Genomic DNA, 14,923 nt, shown 5'->3' with positions numbered 1-14,923 from the left:
GCTTTTTGTTGTGGTGTTGGGAACCGTTCAGGACCCAGCCGTGCCCGGCACCCCCACCCCCGGCCCGCTGTGGTGGTTGCTGTGAGTCCGCCTGTGCGGTGCACAGTGCCTCCGTCACATGAGAACGAGTTCGCGGGGGCCGGAGGGCTGCACTTTGGGACGATGTGCCGGGAATCCCTGCCTTGAAATCTCTCTCAGTGGACACTTGGCTACACTTGCAGGGCGGGGTTTTCGTCCCTGTCTGGGAACCACTGACTGTGTGTTTGACTTCAAGCAGTGCTCCTTTCCAGGCAGAACCGGGACTTCTCCGTCTCCCCTTGATTGGAGCACGATGGATATTCCCAGCGCCCCCACCTCCAAGTGCATCACTTACTGGAAGCGAAAGGTGAAGTCCGAGTACATGCGGCTCCGGCAGCTCAGGCGGCTGCAGGCCAACATGGGCGCCAAGGTGAGCGGCGCCCGGCGGGCTGTGGAGTTCGGGGCTTCTCCTGTGCGGGGGCTGGAGATTTTTTTTTTTTTTTTTTTTTTTTCATTTTGAAATCTTAACAGTGTTCTCCTTGGCTTTGCTAGGCTCTGTATGTGGCAAATTTTGCAAAGGTTCAAGAAAAAACCCAAATCCTTAACGAGGAATGGAAGAAACGCCGGGTGCAGCCTGTGCAGTCGATGAGGCCTGTGAGCGGACACGCTTTCCTCAAAAAGGTACTTCCGGGCCGGGGCCTCCTCTCGGCCCGCCGGGGAGGCAGTGGAGGAGGACGGTGGGTCCAGCTGTGGCAGCGTCAGAGTCAGTGCCCTAGGGAGTAAGCCTTGCCCCGTCTCCTCAGGCGTGAGTGCAGTTGTGACTTCAGAGAAAAACATGAATTGACAGGCTGCTGCCCTATGCTTTGTGTCTAAGCTCCAAAGCAGCCTTTTTTGGACTTGTCTGACGCCTTAAGTAGTTTTTTTTCTTTGTTTTTGTTTGTTTGTTTGTTTTTGTTTTTGAGACAGGGTCACATTGTGAGGTTCAGTCTGGCCTGGAACTCACTCACTCTGTAGCCTGGATGGAGTGATCCTCATGCCTGTACCTCTCAAGGGATTGTAGGCACGTGCCACCACGCCTGGCTGTTGTTTTGTTGTATTTTGTTTAGTTTTGTTTTTTTTGTTTTTGAGACAGGGCCTTGCTAAGTTGCTAGGTTGCTTAGGCCGGGCTTGAACTTTGGATCCTCCTGCCTCAGCTTCTCGGAGTGCTGTGATTACAGGCATGTGCCACCATACTCAGATTAAATTATGAATTTTTGTTTAATTCTTTTTTTTTTTTTTTTGGTACCGGAAATTGAATTTAGGACGTTGCACTTGCCAGGCAGGTGCTTGAACCACTGAGCTATATCTCCAGCACCTATAAATTTAAAAGAGAGCATGCTAGTTTCTTAAAGAGATTTTTTTTTTTTCTTCACATAAAAAGCATGGGGTATGAGAACAGTTGTCTTCCTCAGAGCAGGATGTGGGTTGTGTGCCGCAGTGTTTCTGGGGGAGCAGCCCCATCCTGGTGAGCGGCAGGTCCAAGTCCACTGCCTGAAGGTCCTCAGGGAGAGTTCTGGGCCTCCTCTGCCCCCTGGGCTATGGCTCTTGTGCCTGTGGCTGACGGGAGGGTCTGGGCGGTTGGGCGGGCACCGCGTCACACAGTCCCTGTCCCGCCCTGCCGGCCGCAGTGCACCGTGGAGAGCCTCTTCCCGAGCTTCGCCAGCCAGCACATGCTGATGCGGTCCCTGAACACCGTGGCGCTGGTCCCCATCATGTACTCCTGGTCCCCGCTGCAGCAGAACTTCATGGTACGCACAGGAGCGCGTGGCGCGTGGACAGCCGGGGCTGCTGGGCAGAGTTCGCTGGAGGACTTGGCAGGGCCGGGGCGCAGCACACAGGGTGACCGTCACCCAGCTGTTTGTGGGCAGTGTGACTCGTCAGGCTGTGGTGCGCTCTGAAGCGGGCTTGACGGTGGTGGTACTTAGAGTGAGTAAGATGGGGCGAGACCTGGTTTCCTCCTGCTCTGCCCCGCGCTGCGAGCAGCATGTGCAGGTCCGGGCCCAGGCCCAGGCCCGGGTCTGTGTAGCCCAGGCAGGGGCTCAGCAGGTGGTCGCCTCCCTGCGGAAGGAGCAGCTCCGTGCATGTCCTCTGTCGCTGTGGAGACACAGCCCTCGCCCAGGCTTGCCACCCTGCTCGGGTCTGTCATTGGGGATCAGCCCTGTCCACCCTGCTGTCTCCTGTCGCTGTGACAGAGAGCAGCTGGCTGAAATGGGGCTGGGACTGCAGAAGCGAGTCCTGCCTGAACAGCCTCAGAGCCACCGCTGTACTGCACCTGGGGCCGGAGAGCGGGTGTCTTGGCCGGCCGAGCTGCTCAGAGCGCACTGGGCTCATCCCGGGCCCTCGGCGGGAAGGAAGGGAAAGGAGCAAGCAGAGGAGAGGAGGCAGCAAGATGACGGTGCTCTGCCGAGCACGCAGCCCTTCCATGTCCACCGCCAGAGGTGTCCACGGCCTGTTCCCACGGGCTGGGCCCTCCCTGAGTCACAGGGGCGTTGGTCTGCTCTAGAGATGACCCCGGACCGCGTGGATGCAGAGTTCACTGCTCATTCTGTTAAGAGCCCTCCCCGACGCCCCAGGGCTCCTTCCTCCCCAGGCTGTCCGCCTGTGAAGGGCACCAGGGTGCTCCGTGGGTGGAGGGAGGGAGGACGCGGAGGCGCGGTGGGACGGGGGTGCGGTCCGGGTGTGAGCGGCCGTGGCCCTGTGTGCCGCTGGCATGTCCCAGTGAGTCCCAGTGAGCGTCGGACTCCTCCCGCCTGAAAGAGCAAAGCCCTTGGCTCTTTCCGCTCCAGGTTTTGTTAAAACAGCAGAACCATCCTTGGAACACAGGGACGTCGGAACCGAGGGCGCACGGGGCCTGACAGGAAGGGCTCCACGGGGCTGTTGGCCCGGAGGGAGCCAGGAAAGTGGCTCTTGGGGTGACCCAGTGCGGCCTGGTTTCAGGTGGAAGACGAGACGGTGCTGTGCAATATTCCCTACATGGGGGACGAGGTGAAGGAGGAGGACGAGACGTTCATCGAGGAGCTGATCAACAACTACGACGGCAAAGTCCACGGCGAGGAAGGTGGGCGCAGCCTCGTCCCGGGCACCGAGTCGCGGCTCTGTGTGACCAGCATTCTGGTGGCACTGGCAGGCGGCGTGGCCTAGAGCGCCTCTCCCCAGGAGATCTGGGCGCAGGCCCCTGTGCCCGAAGGCTGCTCTCACCAGGAGCCCTTGGGCTGCCCTGGAAGTGGATTGCAGTAGCCTTTGTCACCTACAGGGTGACGGGGGACTGCAGGGGGTTCTAGAAAAGGTGGTGGGGAGGGAGGCCATGAGAGACGCAGGGATCTGCAGCTGCCCTGGACCATGTGCAGACGCAGTCCTTCCCCATGGCGCCCCCTAGCGCCCAGACTCTCCCAAGCTGCTGCACAGCACAGTGGAGCATGATTTTAGGGAAAAACGCTGTGTTTTGCCAGGTGTGGTGGGGCACACCTGTAATCCCTGCACTTGGGAGGCTGAGGCAGGAGGATCATCACAAGTTTGAGGGCAGCCCGGGCTACCTAGTGAGTTCAAAGCAGTATTTTGAATTAGAGAGGTCAGTGTCAGTCCATCAGCAAAACCAAGTAAAGTTCATTTATCACTGTCCCTGGTGTCCTCTCGATGGTTGGCACACATTCCAAGACTTCGGCCCCCAAACCCAGGGCTGACCTATGGCTGAGAAAGTGAAGCAGCCTAGTAAGAGTAAGGCCGGTGGCCACTTTCCTGCCAAGCCCGGTGAGCCGCCAGTCAGGACGGCGATCCCGAGGGTCGCAGGAAAGCAGCCCGCTGTGCAGGCCCAGGGGTGCTGGGCCCTGCTCACCGCCCCTCCTCCTCCTCCTGGTTCCAGACATGATCCCTGGCTCCGTCCTCATCAGCGATGCTGTCTTCCTGGAGCTGGTGGACGCCCTGAACCAGCACTCGGACGAGGAGGAGGAAGGGCACAATGACGCCGTGGACGGGAAGCAGGGTGACGGGCAAGAGGACCTGCCGGTGACGCGGAAGAGGAAGCGACACGCCGCGGAGGGTGCGCAGCGCTGTCCCCAGAACCCCCCTGTTTTTAATTTGAGGTAGCATCTCGCTGTGTAGCTCAGGTTGGCCTCGAACTGACAGCCCTCCTGCCTTGGCCTCCTGCGTGTGGGCCTCCAGGTGCTCACCGCCGTGCCCAGCTTTCCATACTCTGGTTTGAAAGGGCAGGGATGGGGGTGGGGGTGGGGAGCGGCATCGTGTACCAGAGGCCGTGTGTGCTTCAACTTAAGATGTGCACGGGGCCGGGGATACAGCTCAGCAGCACAGCGCCTTCCTGGCAAGCGCAAGGTCATGAGTTCAATTCTCGGTACCAAGAAAAAAAAAAAGTGTATACAGATCAATGTTTTTATGTTACGCAAAACAGATAGTGCTGCCTTCTGTATTTAATCTTGAATTGTGAGCATTTTTCCAAGTCACCAAGACTCATTTAACTGCCTGATTATGCATGGGTCGCTTGTCACTGTGCTCAGGGACGAGTGTCTCTGTCACATGGTCGCAGGGTCGTGACAGGATTCTTCTCTGTCCAGGGCTTTTCTTGAAAACTTTCTCCTTCACATTCTTTTTTTTTTGGTGCCGGGCTCCTTCACATTCTTTTTTTTTTGGTGCCGAGAATTGAACTCAGGACTTTGCACTTGCCAGGCAGGCACTTGTGCCGCTGAGCTATATGCCCGGCGCTCCTTCACATTCGAATAGGGCCTGTGGATTTGCTCGATACTATGTTAGGTTGACACAGCAGCTCTCATTAAAAATGCTGTGACAGGCCAAGCATGGTAGCACAGCCTGTTATCCCAGCACTGGGGAGGCTGAGGCAGGAGGATTGCAAGTCCAAGCCCAGCCCGGGCAATTTAGTGACTCAGGAAGACCCTGTCTCAAAATAAAAATTTTAAAAAGAGCTGTGGATGGAGCTCACTGTGAAAGTCCTGGGTTCAGTCCTCAGTGCGAGGAAAAAAAAATAGCACTCAGGAGGGTTTCTTCCCCCCCCCCCCACCTCCCGGTACTAGGGATCAAACTCACGACCTTGTGCTTGCCGGGCAGGGGCTATGCTGCTGAGCTAAACCCCCAGCCCCCTTATTTGTTCTTTTGCTTTTTAATCATTTCCCACTCAGGCAGCAAAAAGAGTTCCAAGAAACAGTTCCCCAATGACATGATCTTCAGTGCCATTGCCTCGATGTTCCCGGAGAGCGGCGTCCCGGACGACATGAAGGAGAGGTGGGCAGTTGCCGCCTGGCCCAGAGAGCAGGGCACAGCGAGGACCCTCCTGCGTCAGGGGAAGACGCTTACTCCGCCAGCGGCACCCTGGGGGCCCCTCCCTCCCCTTCCTGTCCGAGATGCTTGAGCCCTGCGCTGTGACAGCTTCCGAGCCGCTCAGCACCAGCCCTGACGCCTGGGCGCTTGGCAGACCATGCCTGCGGGCCAGGCCCGGTGCGGACCAACACGGGTTGGCTGCGTTGGCTGCAGGGACGGCCCCTGAAGGACGCTTCTCTGCCCTCCCGCCCAGGTACCGGGAGCTGACGGAGATGTCCGACCCCAACGCGCTCCCGCCGCAGTGTACGCCCAACATCGACGGCCCCAACGCCAAGTCCGTGCAGCGCGAGCAGTCCCTGCACTCCTTCCACACGCTGTTCTGCCGCCGCTGCTTCAAGTACGACTGCTTCCTGCACCGTGAGTGGCCGCTCCTCCTCCCCGCCCGCCGCCCCTGCCTGTGCCGCCTGGTGTGTCCTCGGGAGCCGGCTCCTGCTCTCGTGGAGAGGGTGCCAGGGGCAGTGAGGTCAGGGGGGCTCTCGGTGGCTGCCTGTGCAGTGCTGCCCCCATCTCACCCCGCGGCTGGGCCCGGGAAACACCGCTGTCCTCCTTGCAGCTTTCCACGCCACCCCGAACGTGTACAAACGGAAGAACAAGGAGATCAAGATCGAGCCAGAGCCCTGCGGCTCCGACTGCTTCCTGCTGCTGGTGAGTTCCTCAGCCGGGCCAGCATTGTTGCTGCTCAGAGCGGAGTGGGAAATGGAAACGACCCTCCAGCCTCCTGGCGCTGGGAACCAGGGGCCAGGTGAGCCGGACGCAGTGTCGGGCTCCGCTGCTCCCTGGGTGAGAGTCGATCGTCAGCTGCGATGTTCAGAGCAGGCCAGGGCTGTAGGTGGGTGGGAGAGCAGGCACCTGCCTGGCATCATCGTGGGCCCAGGTTTAAGTCCCAGCTCCCGGAAAAGGAAGGAGCGGAGTGTGGGGTGTTGGCCGTGTGTACCTCGGTCCCCTCCTCACTTCCTTTACACGTGCGTGACACAGCAGCAGGACAGGCGCCAGCATCGCACGGTGACTACCCACCTGGACCCGCTGCTGGGCTGCCCTCGCATGTCTGCTTGTCGTGTCCTGCGTGGGGTGGGGTCCGATTCCCCCAGAGCAGAAAGAACCGCTCCGTCGGTCCTGTGTCAAACCTCATGGTAACATCTCTGCTGTCAGCGTTAGATTCCGCAGCACGGTACCTTGGGGCTGTATTTTTAGCGAGATAACAGAAGGAGAGGTGGTAGAGCATGCTGTTCGGTACACATCTGGAGAGCGGGACGTGGTAACCGCAGAAGAGGTCATGTAATAGAACGACGTCATCTGGTTTATTGACTCCGGGCTGTGTGTCAAGGCCCGCAGTGCGCACTGTCCCATTTGCACCTTGCGGTGGTGCCCTGAGGCAGGCACTGGGTTTATAGAGGTGGTGTGTGCGCCCGACGTGTTACCACATCCATGGTAGCCGTGTCTGTGGTAGCCGTGTGCTGGGCACACAGCAGCACCCTGGGAGGCTAGGGCACACGTTCAAGCTCAGCTGGGTAACTGAGTGAGAACCTCTCTCCAAGTGCGAGATGGAAGGGCAGGCCTGCGGCTCGGTGGTGGAGTGCCTCCCAGTGCAGGCCCAGGTGCGCAGGAAGAAAAGCGCCAGGTGTGGCCCAGCTGCTGTCCGGCTCCACGGGTGCTTTTACCTCGTTGGACCGCAGTGCATCCGTGCAGCTTGGCCTTGTTCCTTCCCACAGAATGCTCATAAAGGGCCGAGAGGATGTGGTCTGGGGAGGTGCTGTGTCCCCTGGTTGCTAAGAACTCTCCCTCTCCTTGAAGCCCTGGATACTGAGCCAGGGTCTTTGCACAGTGCGGCGTGGCCATGACCAGCCCTGTTCTCTTTTAACTCAGGGTCTAAGGGTCACTAAGGCCCTAAACTGCCCAGGCTGGGCTGACACTTGTGATCCTCCTGCCTGTACAAGTATGCACCACTGCACCCAGCTTTTCAGTGTTTTTTTTTGGTCTTTTTTGAGACAGGGTCTCGCTATGCAGTTCAGTTCAGGCTAGTCTTGAGTTCACTTTGTAGCCCAGGCCTGTCTCAAACTCACAGTGATCCTCCTGCCTCAGCCTCCTGAGTACTGGGATTACAGGCATGTGCGACCACACTTGCCCAGGTTTTCAATCTCAGATGAGTCCACCAGTCTTCTTTTTGGTAGCTCCAGACTGGTTGTCTTGTAGGGGAGAGTCCAGCTTTTAGACTTTTGTTTGGTTTTGTTTTGTTTTGGTTTGGTTTGGTTTTTGAGACAGGGTTTTGCTATGCAGTTCAGACGAGTCTTGAACTTACTATATAGCCCAGGCTGGCCTGGCAAAAACAGCGATTCTCCTGCTCAGCCTCCTGAGTGCTTGGATGACTGGTGTGCACCGCCACACCTGGCCACATTTAAATGTGTGTTTGTTTTGTTCAGGGTACCACTTGTTCCTTTATCCCCTATTTCCCGTAACACAGAAATTAGGTCTGGGGGTTTGATTTTTATCTGTGGTAAACATTTTGCTTAGGAATACTTGAGATTCTGTGTTTCCCACTGGAGCAGAGACCCAGGCTATTCATTTTATCTCAAAGCAGCTCTTCCTCGGCCCTGAACACCATGTGATGGGGAGTCATTATCCCTGAGTAGGGTGCAGTTCCCAGAAACAGTCTTGGGCACCACGCCAGTGAGAAGAGCTTAGGGATTAAGCCGAGTCGTCGTTGGGCCATAAAAATGTGTGGGGCAGAGTTCTCCTGAGTTCATGTGCAGGCTCGGCAAAGCTTGAAGACGCAGTAGTGGTGCAGAAGTGGGGCATCACAGGTTTTTATGGAAATAAAGGCATGCATTGCTGCAGAGCGTGAAGAGCAGCAGCTATGCCCACAATCCCAGCACCCTAGGAGGCTGAGGCAAGAGGGTTACAAGTTCAAGCGCAGTGCGGGCATGTGAGCAACTTAGTGAGACCTTTGAAAAGCTGATTTAAAGTAGCGGGGCCGCAGCGTGGTGTTAGTCCCTGGGCTCGCTCGCCAGGGCTGGGGTGGGATGGACCCCCTCTCCTCTCAGGAGGCCCCTCCTCCTGCCCAGCCCTGTCCTCACCTGCAGACAGCTGTGCGGAGGACAGGTGTGGGTAGAGCCGGGAGGTCTGAGGGCTGCGGGGCGGCCCTGAGTGGCACAGTGTGCATCCGTAAGTTCCACCGCACTGTCCCTTGGCCGCGTGGCCCCGCACGACGGCGCTGCAGGCGGGAGGCAGGGGCGGCGCAGTAGGCCCGGCTGCTGCCCGGTGCGGCCCACAGTGTGGGTCGGTTGCAGCACTCAGCAGCGCGGGCCGGGTCTCGTTGCAGGAGGGCGCCAAGGAGTACGCCGTGCTCCACAACCCGCGCTCCAAGTGCTCCGGGCGCAGGCGGCGGCGGCACCACGGAGTCAGCGCTTCCTGCCCCAGCGCCTCCACCTCCGCCGTGACTGAGACAAAGGAAGGGGACAGTGACAGGGACACGGGCAATGACTGGGCCTCCAGCTCTTCAGGTATGGCTGGCCGCAGTGAGAGCCCAGGAGACCCGGGACCGCTGACTCTGAACACCTGCACCTTTTTAAAATTGTTCCTCCACCACCAGGCGTGGGATTGCACGCCTGCCATCCCAGCACTTGGGAGGCTGAGGCAGGAGGATTGCCACGAGTTCAAGGCCAGCCTGGGCTACATAGTGAGTCGAAGGCGGCCTGAACAGCATGAGACCCTGTCTCAAAACAGAATCGTTAATTCTTTTCACAAGTGCCCTGTGGGCAGTAGAGATGGGTAATCTTTTCATTCCTAACTCTTGGTGCATCTTGAAGTGGAATCAGGTGCTTCTGACTGTGACTCCGTGCTGCTGACAGCGGCATCACCCTCTTCTCTGCCCTCTTCTCTCTGCCCGTTTTTGCCCAGAGGCCAACTCGCGCTGCCAGACACCCACGAAGCAGAAGGCCAGCCCCGCGCCTGCCCAGCTCTGCGTGGTCGAAGCCCCGTCGGAGCCCGTGGAGTGGACAGGGGCTGAGGAGTCTCTGTTCCGCGTCTTCCATGGCACCTACTTCAACAACTTCTGCTCCATCGCCAGACTCCTGGGCACAAAGACGTGCAAGCAGGTGCCGCCCCTCCGCCCCTGCCAGGCCGCCCTCGGCCTTCTCGGGCTGTGAGCCTCAGGCTTGGTCCCCCTCGGCCTCCCTGCCTGCTCCTGTTTCTGCCTCTGCCTCTGCCTTCGGCTCCCGGGCGGCGGCAGTGCCTCACGGCTGCTCCCTGTGGCTTCTGACTTCCTTTCTGAGCCCACACCCTGTGCCAGGAAGGGACCCCAGGGACCCCTGCTCATCCCCAGGGCTGGGCCTGCTGTCTGGGCCCCTGACCTCCCGAGGGGCCCCTGTGGCCCCTCTTGGCAGCAGGCCTGGCATTCACACAAGCGCCTGTGTCTGGGAAGCAACCTCACTGCTTTGAGCAGTCGGGCACGAGTGCCTTTGCTCTCCTGCTGGAGCGCAGACTCCCCGGTGCACCCTGTACACCCGGCCCTCGGATGCAGAGGCCCCGACAGCTTAGCTGGTCTGAGAACGGAAGGCCTGGGGCTGCCACTGAGTGGCAGAGCTCTGCGCTGGGCGGGAGAACAAGGTGGTGCTCCAGCAGGGGGCGCTGGTGCTCGACCCAGAGGCCACTGCCTCAGCCTCCTGCCCAGTGCCCTGGCCCCTGTTCCAGAAGAGGCCTGTGCTGTGGGAGGCCAGCTGGGAGCGTGAGGGCACCTGTGCCCCTGTCGCCTCAGCCAGGCAGCAGAGGGTGACGTCACAGTCAGGGACCCAGTGTCCCGGAGGCGCCATCCCTGCCTGGCCCCAGGCTGCAGAAGCTGTGACCACCTGCCGACTTCCCTGCCAGGTCTTCCAGTTTGCGGTGAAAGAATCGCTCATCCTGAAGCTGCCCACCGACGAGCTCATGAACCCCTCGCAGAAGAAGAAGAGGAAACACAGGCAAGCACGGGGGCCGTCGGGGGGCTCCTCCCAGCGGCGCCTCCCCAGCCCCCGGCCCACACCTGGCTGAGGCCACACCCGCGGGCATCGCAGGCCTTCGTGGGGTGTGCCGGGGCGTCCCCCGCAGGGGCCTGAGCGCCCTCTGGCCTCGCACTGCCCTGGCCGGCAGCACACGGACACCTCGGGGCACCCGCGCTGTGTGCCGCCTCTCCCTCTTGCCTCGCCGAGCTTACTCATTTCCTCCGGGCCAGGCACGTGCTGCTTTCGGAGCTGAGTAATAACACTGCCCTCTGGCCGGCTCAGTTCCCAAATGACTGTCACCCCGGCGGGGGGCCGGCTCAGCTCCTGGATGTGGTGCCCCTGTACCAGTCCTGCAGTCTGCGACTCCCCCAGATCTCCTCTTCTGCAGACGTGGGGACAGACAGAAACAATAGCATAATAGACTTGTAGGCCGGGCGTAGTGGTTGTGCCTGTGATCTCTGGGAGGCTGAAGCAGGAGGATCCCTCCTTTTAGTCCAACCTGGGCAGCTTAGTGATGTAGTGAGACTCTGTCAAGATAAAAAAAATAAAGGGTAGGGCTGGGAATTTCGCTCAGTGCCAAGGCACTGGGTTCAATCCCTAGCAGCATGAGAAATACCATGCACGGGTGGCTTGGCCTTGGCTTTGTCTGTGCTTTTGCTCCTTATGTGCCTGTGTTTGGGGGAGGCTTAGGTTTTGATGTGGAACGGCGTTGGACTTCAGTGGGCTCTGGTGTGTGCGGTGGGGGCCCCGTCGGGGACGCGGGAAGGGTGCTCTGCTGCCCCCAGCCCACGCCCTGCGTCTGCGAGCCCTGAGGTCCGGGCGAGCCTTCCCTTCTCTCTCTCAGGTTGTGGGCCGCGCACTGCAGGAAAATTCAGCTGAAGAAAGGTAAGTGCCAGGCTGCGTGTGGCCAGGGTCTGGCCGTGCTTCGCACTGGCAAGGCCTGAGCTCCACCCCACCATCAAAAAACCCCAGAAAGGTAGGTTCCAGCGGGGTACAAGGGACCAGCTCAGCCTGAGGCCCAGCCTGCCCCCTGCAGCTGCACTGTGGCATGCCACAGTTCCCGCAGGCTCCACCAGGCCCGTGCCACCCCGGCCGAGCTCACTGCAGCCCTGGGCCCGCTGGAGGGCAGCCTGGGGCCTGTGGTCTCAGCTTCCCCTCAGTCCCTGCAGGCCCCAGACGACCTGCGGCAGGAGGGTGGTGCGGGAGCGGGAGGCAGCCCTGGGCCAGGGCACATCAGGCAGCTCCTCCTGCTTTCCCAGACAACAGCGCCACACAAGTGTACAACTACCAGCCCTGCGACCACCCGGACCGGCCCTGTGACAGCACCTGCCCCTGCATCATGACCCAGAATTTCTGCGAGAAGTTCTGCCAGTGCAACCCAGACTGTAAGAGCCCTGGCGCCCTCTGCCCTCTGCACAGTAGCTGGTTTGGACGCTTGACCCGGAAGTGAGCGGCTACAGATCTGGAGAAGTGTTGGATTTTTGGTGTTTTCTTGTTACTGTTCTGTTTTTTGTTTTTCAAGAGACACACAGACGTGGTAATCCTGTGATCCCAGCACTCAGGAGGCTGAGGCAGGAGGATTACCTCGAGTTTGAGGCCAGCCTGGACTACATATCGAGATCCTGTCTCAAAAAAAGCAAAAAAAAATTTTTCATTTTTTAAAAAATAAAGAGGTGTGTCTCAGTGTTGACTGGGCTGGCCTGAGTTCTGACGGTTGAGCAGTCCTCGTGCTGCAGCCTCCCCAGGAGCTGTGACTGGGGGTCAGGCCTGGCTGTGTAGCTCACGAAAGCCTTCAGGAGATGGCTCTGCGGGCAGCGACAGAGCAGAAACCGGGTTTGTCCTAGCGCGCTCTCCCGGGGGAGCCAAGATGCTAGGGAATCTTCCTCCTCAGTAGTCAGCTTCCCTTTTCAGGAAATTGTTTTAAAGGTTCCTCTTGCTAGGCCTGGTGGCACACCTGTAGTCTGGGCCCTCAGCAGGCTGAGGCAGGAGGATCACTTGGGCTTGAGAATTCGACTGATTCAAGTGATTTTTTTTTTTTATTTAAAACTTGCAGTCACAATTCTGTTTATATCTTTTTTCTTTACTAGCTAGAGGGTTTTTTTTGCGGGGGGCGGGGGGGGTTCTCCGGTTCCGGGAACCGAACTCACGACCTTGCACTTGCCAGGCAGGCGCTTTTGCCGCTGAGCTAAATCCCCAGCCCTAGCTAGAGTTTTAATACCAAACAGGAGGTAAGGGCCAGGGAGCCAGCAGAGGCCGAGAGTGGTTCCGCCCCTCTGGTCCTGGGGCCGGGCAGGTGGCAGCAGCCCCAGCTTGCAGGCGCTGGTGTCCCCGGCCTGGTCTGCCCCTCCTCCCCAGGGCAGATAGCATCTAACCGCAGGCGGCGCCAAGAAGGCCGTGGGTGGACGAGGCGCTGCAAGCGCGCATGCTCGGCCTCTCAGAATGACACTTGTTTTGATGGCGGGTGCTGGCAGTGAGGAGCGCTGATTTCCTTTCCTGCGTGCCCGCCCCCCAGTCCTGCCGGCCCAGTGGCGCTCGGGGGAGTCTCTTGGCGTCGCTTGCTGGTCGCACCTGCTTCTGTGGCTTTGCGGGCTCCAGGGACAACGCGAGTGTCGGGTGATGGGAGTCAGGAGCCGCCCGGTTGGGCCCGGCGCTTCGCCATTTCACCGTACTGCTTTGCTGTGCCCGAGTCTCCCTGGGCCCCTCGGGCCTGTCCCCCTCACCTGCCCGGTCTCCCTGACCAGGTCAGAACCGCTTCCCCGGCTGCCGCTGCAAGACGCAGTGCAACACCAAGCAGTGCCCCTGCTACCTGGCGGTGCGCGAGTGCGACCCCGACCTGTGCCTCACCTGCGGGGCCTCGGACCACTGGGACGCCAAGGTGGTGTCCTGCAAGAACTGCAGCATCCAGCGCGGCCTCAAAAAGGTGTGACTGGGCTCCTGCCTCCCTCCGGGAAGAGGGGGCTCCTGTCCCCTGCCCGCCATGCCCACTCGCCCTGCGCCCGCTCAGCTCCGCCCTGTCCCCCAGCACCTGCTGCTGGCCCCCTCGGATGTGGCCGGCTGGGGCACCTTCATCAAGGAGTCGGTGCAGAAGAACGAGTTCATCTCCGAGTACTGCGGCGAGGTGAGTGCCCGCGGAGCTCCGGTGGAGGCCTGAGCTGGCTGTGGGGACCCCGCCCCCAGGGCACAGTGGCCCCGCCTTGCAGCGTCCGCAGCTCCGCCCCCCAGGCCACCCCTCACCTGTCCCCTCTGTTCCCAGCTCATCTCCCAGGACGAGGCTGACCGGCGAGGGAAGGTCTACGACAAGTACATGTCGAGCTTCCTCTTCAACCTCAACAACGGTGCGCCCAGGCGGCAGCCTCCCTCCCCTGAGCTGAGCCTCACAAACGTGTGCAGGATGGGGGCTCAGTCCCCTGACCGTCCCACCCAGCAGGGGAGGAGGGGATCCATAATCCTGGCAAGGGGGCACTTCCAAAGAGGGGACCCCCCAGGACAGATTGCTGTGTCCTCTGAGCCCATGGGCTGACGCCCACGCAGCTGGATGGCTCCACTGCCAATGGCCAACAGCCGGGTGTAGTGGGTGGTGAACGCCTGTAATCCCAGCACTTAGGAGGTTGAGGCAAGAGGATCGCTGTGAGTTCGAGACCAGCCTAGGCTACAAAGGGAGCTCAAGGCCAGCCTGAACTGCATAGCGAGACCCTGTTTCAAAAAGAGGAAAAAACAAACACAAAAACAAAAAACATTGCCAATGACCTTTTTGTTTTTTTTGAGACAGAGTCTTACTGTGTGATTTGGGCTGGTGTTGAACTCACTTTGTAGCCCAGGCTGGCTTTGAACTCATAATCCTGCCTCAGCCTCCCCCATGCTGGGATGACAGGCGTGCACCACCACGCCTGGCCTCTGCCTGACTTTTGGGTTCGAAGGCATGTGCCCCACCTTTGGGGACGTTCATGGCTGTCTTTGGTCCCCTCTACAGATTTTGTGGTGGATGCTACTCGGAAAGGAAACAAAATCCGATTTGCAAACCATTCTGTGAACCCCAACTGCTACGCCAAAGGTGGGCTCCCAGGGCCTCGGGGTGGGACTGTTCCCACAATCCCCACTGTTGTTCAGCTTGTCTGTCACTGGCTTTTTTGCATCTAGTATCATTTTAGGCCTCTCTTTCTCAGTTTTATAATCTGCTTTGCTTCACCAATTACATGGCCATCACTTTCCCAGAGACGTGTTTAAAGATGAGTCTGGTAGCTCAGCAGGGAGCATCAGCCCCGCGAGCCTGAGGCCCCGGGCTCGGTCCATAGAACGACACGAGTCCCCCACAAGCCAGCCAGCCGGCGGGCAGGTCCGCCACTCGGCCGCCGCCCGCCTCGCTGCTTCCCGGCCGTGCCTGTCCGCACGGTGACGCGGCCTCTGCCTCTGGCGCTTTGCAGTGGTCATGGTGAACGGGGATCACCGCATCGGCATCTTCGCCAAGAGGGCGATTCAGGCGGGCGAAGAGCTCTTCTTTGACTACAGGTGAGTGGCCCTGGGGGTGGCCGGGGCCGCAGGGGAAGAGGGGC

The 14,923-nt window shown here is 59.7% G+C and overlaps 1 protein-coding gene across 1 annotated transcript; it reads left to right on the top strand.

The window, feature by feature from the left end:
- The first annotated feature begins 331 nt into the window (after positions 1-331).
- Ezh1 (enhancer of zeste 1 polycomb repressive complex 2 subunit) lies at positions 332-14,883 on the top strand. The gene is made up of 18 exons (XM_013519144.1): positions 332-448; positions 571-699; positions 1,686-1,805; positions 2,995-3,115; positions 3,917-4,093; positions 5,202-5,304; positions 5,594-5,757; positions 5,954-6,045; positions 8,717-8,897; positions 9,295-9,491; positions 10,261-10,352; positions 11,218-11,258; positions 11,633-11,758; positions 13,115-13,293; positions 13,396-13,491; positions 13,627-13,708; positions 14,344-14,424; positions 14,795-14,883. Exons 1-18 carry the CDS (start codon positions 332-334, stop codon positions 14,881-14,883), a joined length of 2,187 nt encoding a protein of 728 aa, XP_013374598.1.
- Positions 14,884-14,923: the final 40 nt, after the last annotated feature.

The sequence above is a fragment of the Chinchilla lanigera genome, unplaced genomic scaffold (genome assembly GCF_000276665.1).
Source record: "Chinchilla lanigera isolate Chin_1 unplaced genomic scaffold, ChiLan1.0 scaffold00050, whole genome shotgun sequence".
Taxonomy (NCBI): Eukaryota; Metazoa; Chordata; class Mammalia; order Rodentia; family Chinchillidae; genus Chinchilla; species Chinchilla lanigera.
This window is presented reverse-complemented; position numbering and strand designations above follow the sequence as displayed.

What these genes read in the sequence shown, in the direction of transcription:
- Ezh1 (XM_013519144.1), top strand. Translation starts at nt 332, where the DNA reads ATGGATATTCCCAGCGCCCCCACCTCCAAGTGCATCACTTACTGGAAG. An exon ending in AGGCCAACATGGGCGCCAAG is followed by an intron (nt 449 to 570) that starts GTGAGCGGCGCC and finishes TGGCTTTGCTAG; the next exon opens with GCTCTGTATGTGGCAAATTT. An exon ending in CCTCTTCAACCTCAACAACG is followed by an intron (nt 13,709 to 14,343) that starts GTGCGCCCAGGC and finishes TCCCCTCTACAG; the next exon opens with ATTTTGTGGTGGATGCTACT.